This window comes from Cottoperca gobio, chromosome 5 (assembly GCF_900634415.1).
Source record: "Cottoperca gobio chromosome 5, fCotGob3.1, whole genome shotgun sequence".
NCBI lineage: Eukaryota > Metazoa > Chordata > Actinopteri > Perciformes > Bovichtidae > Cottoperca > Cottoperca gobio.
The window spans coordinates 18,193,013-18,202,612 of NC_041359.1; the positions used below are offsets into that span (position 1 = coordinate 18,193,013).

General features: G+C 42.8%; 1 protein-coding gene across 1 annotated transcript; it reads left to right on the forward strand.

The window, feature by feature from the left end:
• Nucleotides 1-2,026: 2,026 nt before the first annotated feature.
• Nucleotides 2,027-7,785, forward strand: ip6k2b (inositol hexakisphosphate kinase 2b). Its single transcript, XM_029431849.1, has 5 exons — nucleotides 2,027-2,626; nucleotides 5,121-5,352; nucleotides 5,466-5,647; nucleotides 5,789-5,964; nucleotides 6,060-7,785. The coding sequence occupies exons 1-5, from the start codon at nucleotides 2,413-2,415 to the stop codon at nucleotides 6,654-6,656; spliced, it is 1,401 nt and encodes a 466-aa protein (XP_029287709.1). The 5' UTR covers nucleotides 2,027-2,412; the 3' UTR covers nucleotides 6,657-7,785.
• The last annotated feature ends 1,815 nt before the right edge of the window (nucleotides 7,786-9,600 follow it).

The window sequence follows — 9,600 nt, forward strand, 5'->3', positions numbered from 1 at the left end:
GTAACACGACACAGCCACTGTTTTTTCCCCCCGAAAAATTGAGTGGCATGATTGGGTCAGTATTGTTCTGTTGATCCTGGGATCAGAACTTCTGGGAAGCCCAGAGTGTCCAACACACACACACACACACACACACACACACACACACACACACACACACACACACCCACATATTGCTGAACACACTATCTCCCTTTGCTTTTTTTGTTCTCATTCTCTTATACCTGTGAGACCGGTGGAAAGAGAAGAGTGGGTGTCCTGTTCAAGTGCTGATTATTTAATCCCTTCCCTACCAGGGTCTGGAATCCTTTCTTCCCATTTGTAATCCCAGTGCAGAACTGGAACATCAGAGATTAGTACGTGATTAGGCTGTAATGTTCCAAGTGACTTGAGCTTGCCTAAAGTGCCTCAGCTTTGTCTCGTCTGGCACACCAGTCAGACTCATTAGGTCGACCGCCACTTACCAAGACATTTCCAGTTTGTACTGAAACTTTACTTTACACTGACCCAGTATTTTTGACGATATTACTCACAGCCTCCACCCAGGGATGTTTGTCTCCTGACATTAATAATACAAATTCCAGTAGTTAGCTTGTACATTAACGTGCAGTGTCTTGCAATGTTCTCCCTTTAAACAAAACTTAAATAACAGAGGCCCATAAATAATACTGTCCAGCAAAAAGCCTCCTCGAGATGCATTTCAGGAATTTGGAAGACCTTCAATACACTGAGATCGATTTCCGGGTCCCCACGGACCACTGTTGTAAAAGAAACGGGCACCTCGATCAGTAGACAAGGACACTTACTTTTTGCATTATGAAATGTCAATCAATGAAGAGTCAATATTTGTAAAACTTTCCCAGAGCTTAGAAATTCTATTTTATGTCTGTCATGTCTTCTTAAATGTCTAGTATTATGGGTGTTGTCAGGGAAAGAGACAGTGAGCTGAACAACCGGTAAGCATACATAGTTGACTGGGCAAACATTGTTTTCGGAGCGGTTTTTGGGTGAGCAGCTTTCACTGTATTTGTCTTGGAGTAATACCATAATTTGTACATGAATAATTGAAACTCATAGATGTATTATTCCAACTGGACTTCCTACACCAGATGCCATTTTCTCACCAGTACCTGTAGCAACATGGTTACACTAATGCAACCCCCTTGTGCTTTTTTAATGCAGCCCTATTGGTCTGAACACGCAAAATTATTATCCAAGTCAAAGTAATAAAACAAATAAATGTAATGGATAATAATAACATATACTACTACTACTACTACTACTACTACTACTACTACTACTAATAATAATAATAATAATAATAATAATAATAATAATGTATTGTTTTGGTTTCAACCCTCACTTGACCATGTCCGCCTGAATTGTATTACATGTACACTTCCAAGTCGAAGACATGGAAACCTTCCCATCCCATATAATGTGAACATGGCATTAGTCTGAGTTAGTTCCTGACTTTTTGTGCCACTGGTGTGAAACAAAAGCCATTTTCAAAATAATCCTCTCAATGATGTCATAATCATACAAGATATTTATTTATCACTTATCTTATATCACCATCACAAAAAATACTTACTTACTTAAAAACAAGTACATAAACCAACCAAACACATTTTTGCCTGTGACGAAATTGTATAATGAAAAAGAAATGGCTTGTCTGCAGTTTCGATTTCCTTTTTGCCATTTTAAATTCCCTGCTGCAGTTTTCTTTCGCTGATATTTTATTTTGCAAGAATAAGATGACACTTAAAAATGCAACCTGCCTCATAAGTAACGAGAACGATGTAATACATACATAAGTACATAAATGCCCTCAGTGTTGTATTTTTTGGTGCCTGGTGTTTTTCCCGTTTTCCCCTCCCCCTATTTTCTCTCCTTCCTCTTTGTTTGCTCGATCTGCTTGATCCTCTCCTAGGTGCCTTGTCTCCTCCCAGCGACAGCTGCGGCTCTGTGATTGGCTGGCTGTGAGGAGGGGCGGGACTTGCGGGCGGATTTTGCTGTTTTTCTAGCGCGAGCATCAGCTCTGTCGTCAGTTTCGGTAACAACCAGACGACGGAAACGCACATCGCTTAGAAAACGTTTTAAGCAGCGTTAAAGCTGCATAAGTAACGCTTTATTAAACATACAAACACGGAAAATACCAACCCAGCGGAGGAGTTTTATTATTGGTCCTTTGTAAAGGAAGAGAAAGGGAATAAGGAATCCTGTCGTTGCCTCCGTCCTTCCTGTTCAACCCTTTGTTTTTCACTGCTGTGTTCTAGCAGGCGACCAGTAGCGCCCCCGCGCGAGCCAACAGAAAAGAGCTCGAGGATAGGGAGCCAAACGAGCGGCCGAGCCTCCTGCCACCCGAGCAACGTGGGTCCCCACAGCTCACTTGTCCGATGCGGAGTGAGAATGAGTCCCGCTCTGGAAGCCCTCATGCAGGCAGACGGGACTCCTTATCCCGGAAAAGGGGTAATGCTTGAACCTTTCGTGCACCAGGTGGGAGGCCATTCCTGTGTGCTACGATTTGGGGAGCAAACAATATGCAAGCCCCTCATCCCCCGGGAGCACCAGTTCTACAAGAGCCTCCCTCCAGAGATGAGGAAATTCACCCCTCAGTATAAAGGTAAGACCCCCTCATCCCAAATATGCAGGAAGTGTCATGCTGTGTGATGTTGTATTGATACCTAGCTGCAACCATTTCTTTATATGTTCTTATCTTTGTGCTAACTGTGTACAATATATAATGTAGTCTTTGCTGCATTTAATTCCAATGATTATATTGCAAACATGCATCTGTTCAGGTCGGAAGGATATTATTTTGCAGAGGGTAAAGTGTGGTTGTAATGGACTACTGCAAGGGCTCAAAGAACATGGCGTACACAACAACAGAAATGTGTGTTTTTATATTTATAGATAGATTATTACATTGCATTCCTGTTTTTAGTGGCCACACAATATGTCTTGTGTATAGTCTCATGTTGGAGCATGTTTTCTGGATATGGCTCTCATGTTCAACTGGAAGGGGGGGGGGGGGTGTTCAAGCAGCATCCAGGCTGAAGGCCTGACTAGCAACTAGAGCTCCTTCAAGTGTTGCGCCTGGCTTATAAGACGGCTTCGGTTTCAAGATGAGATAAAGTTATTTCCACAGGGATCAAAAATAAATTAGGACATATCCCCAGTGGAGTGATTTCAAAAGTCACTTGAGTAGATTTCCACGTCCGTCACAGAAACAAGGACACAAATACACACGATGCGTCCAAGTCCACAGTGTCATAGCTTCACCAACAGACATTGACACCTGTATCACTAGTACATACTGATCCAGATAAGGCACCCATATGACCGATTTAGGGCACACACACTGGTACCTGATTCTGCGTGGGACTCATAAAAAATGACCCAGGAAGGATGAGGAGTGGAGTTTTGTAGCGTAGATAGTAGAGGACTTATGTGACACACTTCTGTCTCTTACATTTCATACAATAATGTGAGGAAGAGTTGTTGCCTGGCTTTTTAAAGAACAATACTTTCTGGTGACAGGGACACCTTGCAGTGGCCTGTAATTAGAATAAAGAAGAAATCATAAAAGTTTATAGCTTTAATTGAGACCTCAGTAAAAATATTGCAACGTTGTCTACATCTACTGTAACGCATTGAGAGTGTGTAGAGAATTGTAATCGTAAAATAAAGACATAAATGCCAGAGTAGACTACTAGAACTTTTGAACCTAATAAAACAAGTCATTAATAATGATTAGCTACTCTATCAACCCCTGCTGTTATATTATGGTCAATGTATGCTATCAGACATGTAATGGATGCACATATTTAACTAATTTATGAGCCCTTCTTGTGAATTAAGTCAAAATGACTCATAAATTCCCACACTCACTGAGGTGATGTGATTTACAGTGCAGCTGTAAGTGGACAGGCCCGAGGCAAGGCCTCCTGCATGATGGTGATTTTAGTCAGTGCGCATGACACCAGCCAGGCCTCTGGCTGCGGAAGAAACGTAGATGCTGGGTCCTCAAGCCCGCCGATGTAAACATGCACAAAAACTCCGATGCCTTTTTTTAAACATTGGATCTGTTTGGTCAGGTTGTTATCGGAGTAAGTGGCTATTTATTTACTCTGGCTGTTTTGTAATGTGACTATCACTACAACGTGTGTTCTATTATGCGTCCATATCTCTGCTACTTTCTCTATCGACCAGTTTCGGTCACATCCTTCCTGTCTGAGGTTTATCTGTACCAGCCGCTGCAGCTGTGCTGTTTATTCTCAGTGACACATCCCCCACCCCGCACAGGAACGTGCGAAACGCAGACCCTTTTAGGGACTTTTACTAGGGGCGGGGGTGCCTGCTTTTTGGCTTCATGTTATAAATTAGCATTGTCATTAAGGTACACTGTGTCTCTTTTATTATTACGAGAAACAAATGTTAGCCCTAACACTCCTCTATGTTTTGTTTCTGAGTTTGTAAAACTGTGGTTGATAGTCACCTCTAAACAAACTTGAAAAAACATTGTGAAATGTTTGTGTTTTATTTAAAGCCTTTATTATGAACTGTATACACAGACTGAATGAATCATGGTATAGTTCTGATTATCTGTAAAGCTGTTGTTTGATGTATGTTCATGTATGTGTCACTGCCGACTGCTTGAAACTCTGTATTATGAGTTATTCTGTGTGTTTCATGAGGATGTTTAGTAAGTGCTTAATAAATGTCCTGCTCAGTTTCACACATTTCAGCCTCATGTGGTATTTTGTCTCTTGTTTCCTGAATCATGAGTCCTATAATCACGGTTTATGATCTGACATGTTGCTCTTCATATACAAATGCTCTGTCCTGCTTTCACTTCCATCTTTCTGTCACATCTATGGTCTCAACTTCCATATAACATGGTGTGTTTGTGTATGTGGGGATGTGCAAATGATTGTATGAGTGTGTCAATCTTTGTGGAAATTAGTTTTTAAATGTGGATAAAATTTTTTGGTATGGCAGGTAATTGGATAAATCGTTACCCGATATAATACCCATTATTATAAATGATTACCATACTAGAATTGACTTTCAGTTCAGTACCAGTAGTAACCACTCTCCGGTGCTCCCTCTCTCAGGTGTAGTTTCAGTCAGTTTTGAAGAGGATGAGGAAGGGAACCTGTGCCTCATCGCCTACCCCCTCCACAGTGAATCAGGGGACCTGGAAAACAAAGATCCCTCAGCAGACTGTGAGCCCAAGAGCAAGATGTTGAAGTTGAGCAACAAGAAGAAGTCTTCGTTGATTCTGGAGAATGACAACTACAGCAAAGACAGAGCTCGACACAGCCGTAAGGAAGACAAGATCATGAGGTGAGGATGCTTGCCATAGCACCTTTAATGTTTTCATAAAAACAACAAGACTCTGCATGGACAACATCTGTAAAACCAAAGCTGACATTTTTCCTGTGTTGTCCTTTTTGCAGTTATAACCGTGATGAGATGCAGCAGCAGCAGCAGCAGCAGCAGCAGCAGGCAGAGGTTCTCTATTTCAGCCTGGAAAAAGGCAACGTTGTGCCACAGATCAAACACAACCCCTGGAGTCTCAAATGTCACCAGCAGCACTTGCAAAGGATGAAGGAGAATGCAAAACACCGTAACCAATACAGTATCCTTTCACTAAAGAACAGCTGTTCCTGTTTGTCTCAGTGTGCAGTAAAGTAGACCGATTGGTCTTAGATGTTTGTATAATATACACTTAGTTTATGGGCCTTTTTGTTGTTATCTGTTCCTTGACCCCCTTTCACAGAATTTATTCTTTTGGAGAACCTGACGTGGCGCTACACAGTACCATGTGTCTTAGACTTGAAGATGGGAACTCGCCAACATGGGGATGATGCATCAGAGGAGAAGAAAGCAAATCAGATTCGCAAGTGTCAACAGAGCACATCTGCCTCTATTGGAGTGCGACTTTGTGGCATGCAGGTACGGTAGAGATGCAACACGTGCACACACTGACATTTTCTTTGTATCGGTTACATGTGGAGCTGTTGTGCTCATGTTTCTGTATCACCTTGCAGGTGTACCAGTCCGACTCAGGCCAGCTGATGTTCATGAATAAGTACCACGGCCGTAAACTGACCCTTGCAGGCTTCAAGGAGGCGCTCTACCAGTTCTTTCACAATGGGCGTCGCCTACGGCGAGAGCTGCTGTCCCCAGTGCTGCGCAGACTTCGGGAAATGCAAGCTGCCCTGGAGGCCTGCGAGTCCTACCGCTTCTACTCCAGCTCCCTGCTCATCATCTATGACGGAGACCCTCTCAGGACTCCTGCTAGACCTAGACACCGTGGTGGGGAAGAAGGTGATGAGGATGAGCCATCTGATGACGAAGAGGAGGAAGAGGAAGGGGCCTTTGGTTTCCCTCGTTCCTCCTCAGCAGGTGGCAGTGCTAGTGTGGCTGGAGGGAGCAGCAACAGTGGCAGCAGTCGCTCTTCCCACAGCACAGGAGAGGCCAGCAGCCCCGCAGTGGACGTGCGCATGATTGACTTTGCTCACACCACCTGTCGGCACTACGGGGAAGACAGTGTGGTGCATGAAGGCCAGGACAGTGGTTTCATTTTCGGCCTCCAGAACCTGATCACCATTATCTCTCAACTGGAGGATCACAGTACTGATTGAGGCTGGACTCATGCCAACATGGTCTACATTTCAAGCTAGGGAAGAGCTCATTTAGCTGAAACCCTGCTACTCCAAGGTGCATCGCCCTTACGCCTACATGGGGGTCTGACCCTCCTCTGCTTGGAGGGAACCTCAGACACCTCGGGGTCAGGGTAGAGTCTGTGTGGTCGTTCCTGCGCTCTCCCTCACCTGCCAGAGGACAGGGCTGCCTGTGCCCTTACTTGCACTTTTCTCTTTCTGGGACTGCTCCTTTTCTTTGTTGTACATGGTAGGAGAACTGTTGTGTGAGACGGCGGTCTCTTAACTAACACAGGGACTCCTGTAGCATCCTAGGACCCTCCCTCCCCCCTCTCCTCCTCTGGTACAGACGAGTTTCTTCATTGTTAAGTTCTCTCTGAGAGAGAGAGAGAGAGAGAGAGAGAGGCAGAGATAATTGAAGCTTAAGTGTAGTTCTAGGAACCTGACATGGTGCTTTACCTGTGATACATTTTTATAAGAAGTTTGGACTGCAGGTCCCCCACAGCACAGCACAATATTAGTGGGGAAGTTGACTGTACAAGCTGACCTTGGCTGGCTAGGTCAGCATCCGCGTAGCAATTGACAACTTAAGCTTCTGAGAAGGACATTATGTGTTTATATTGGTGTTCTCTAAAGACTTCCACAACAAACATGGTTTGTGTGTCTACCGGCCACTCGGATTTACACTTTTTGGTGGAAGAACAACATTATTTAGGTCTAGAAGAAGGGATTTGTCTTTTTTTCAAAAGTTGCTTTCCCCTGTACTTTTTTATTTTATTTTTGTCTGTACTGAAAGACTTTTTGAAAAGGGTAATATCCTTGTTTTGTCACTGTCTTTTTGTTTTCGTCTGATTTTCTCCTCTTCATTCCTGATACTTTGACTAAACAAAGAGAATTTATTGATTTAAAAACACTAGCTACAAAGACTATATAGAGACTATTTATTTGATTGTTTAAAAAAAATGGAAACAGCTACATTCCATTTTACCACTCTCTGTTCTGATACCAACTTTGATTTATTTTGTTATTGCAAGAGCCGATGTGTCTCTTGTATACCTGTGTGTTAACAGTGTCTTGAAAAAATAAAGGCATTCATTTGTGGTAAAAACTACTGTGTCTATTGTGTTCATTTACCCTATGTAGTGTTTGTGAATAATATGCATTCACAAGAAGTGGGGAAAGGAAAAATAAATGCGAGCAGGGTGCTAACACAAGCTGTGGAAAACATCTGTCATCCTTTGTGTTGAATACTGTATAGAAAATATTGACATTTTACCATGACATTATCATCCTTTACCTCACACAGTACAACTACAAAGAACACTTTAGATTGCAAACCAAAGCGATGCATCTCCCTCAACACAAAGGAATGTAGAACCTATTCAGCCATTAATGCACATGTTCAATGTTTATATTTAATGGGGTGCCCTTGGGAGGTGAAAACATATTCTAGTGCATCTCTAACAAGAAAGTCTATGGAGACTTTAACTTGTATCTCGTATGAAATCCTCACCCAGACCAATAGAAACAGCGGTCCAAGCATCTGATTTCTAACCAAGTTCTCTGCTAAATACGTTTTTTTTAGTGTACTATAGTAGCGTGAACAACTCATGTCCAGGTGAACGGAACCATCTTCACATCAGATTATTGTTATGCTCATCTGGCTCACTATATGCAGAACGGAGAGGAAAAACATTTGTCTGCTTGCTTTTAGGTGAGATTTGATCAACAACCGTTTTGCTCTGCAGTGAGATAAAATCTGAAGCTACACCAAAATGAAGAGAAAGACAAAACCACTTTCTGGGCTTGGCTGAGAAATGTGATATTTTGATGTTGTTTGAGGTTAATGGACATGATCTAAAGTCTTGTGTGAGTGACATTTGACACAACTGTGGTTGAAAAAGCAACCTAAATAAAAAACATTTGGTTCTGAGATGATGCTAGTAGCACTAAGGATCAGATGTAACATCACTGCACACTGACATGTGAGTTTCTATGCAGTTACAAAGAGTTTCAATGTTATTAGTAGGAAAAAGATTTGGACCTGGTGATGTAATCACCATCATTTAGACAAAATCCATCTACAGGAAAGTTTCTGCAAGGGGAACAGGCTTTCAGGATTATTCCATTGAGACGGCATAAAGACAAAGACCTTGCGTTGCATGCGTCATCATAGCTACACTGTTCATTTTTAAGCCGTTTAGTGGAGGTCTTTGGCCTGGTTGCCATTCATCGGCGACATCGGTGACTGATCTGCATTAGGGCTCAGATTGTAAACTTCAAACATGAAAAACTAAGCAGGAAGTATTGCAAGGTGTTAGCCAGCAGCTGTTCTCTATGCACCCTGAATTAAACTCCATAGTGAGAATGAGTCAGCCTAATCGGCTTTCCAGCACCGGCAAACACCCTGGGCGAAGGAGTGCGAGTCCACGGAAACACTGGCTGTGTGGAAAGTATGTCTAGAATGGCGACTTGGCACACCTGCTTCAAATGGGTGAAGGGACAATTCCAAAGGCTAGGTCATGTTGGACACAACATAGCAGATACCTACTTTAAACCCTGGATAATTGCATGACGTGTGAAATTGGAGGATGAGGTACATAGACCTACTGTTGTTCGTGCATGTGCAAGGATACAGGAGCATCACTCACACATCATCACATCCACAGTTCACTGAGCTGACTGACAGATGACCCACAAACCCTTGCTTTATCTGTTTGTTTGTTTTTATCTTGAATGGATATAAAATCCAGTTATGGCTGCACAGATTAATTATTTTGATATGTGTCAAGCTTTATGTCACTCAAAGGATATCTGTCGGCCCGTCCAGGACGTTGGGGGGGTCTAGTGCAAACATCAAAGGAAAGTGAAGGGAGAGACGGGGAGTTCAGAAGAGATGATAGCACGAGGTGAGGGATTATCATTT

Bases quoted from the DNA above. Each gene is read 5' to 3' on its own strand.
- ip6k2b (XM_029431849.1), top strand. From the start codon at position 2,413: ATGAGTCCCGCTCTGGAAGCCCTCATGCAGGCAGACGGGACTCCTTAT. The intron at 2,627-5,120 runs GTAAGACCCCCT...TCCCTCTCTCAG, and splicing joins ATTCACCCCTCAGTATAAAG to GTGTAGTTTCAGTCAGTTTT. The intron at 5,965-6,059 runs GTACGGTAGAGA...ATCACCTTGCAG, and splicing joins TGCGACTTTGTGGCATGCAG to GTGTACCAGTCCGACTCAGG.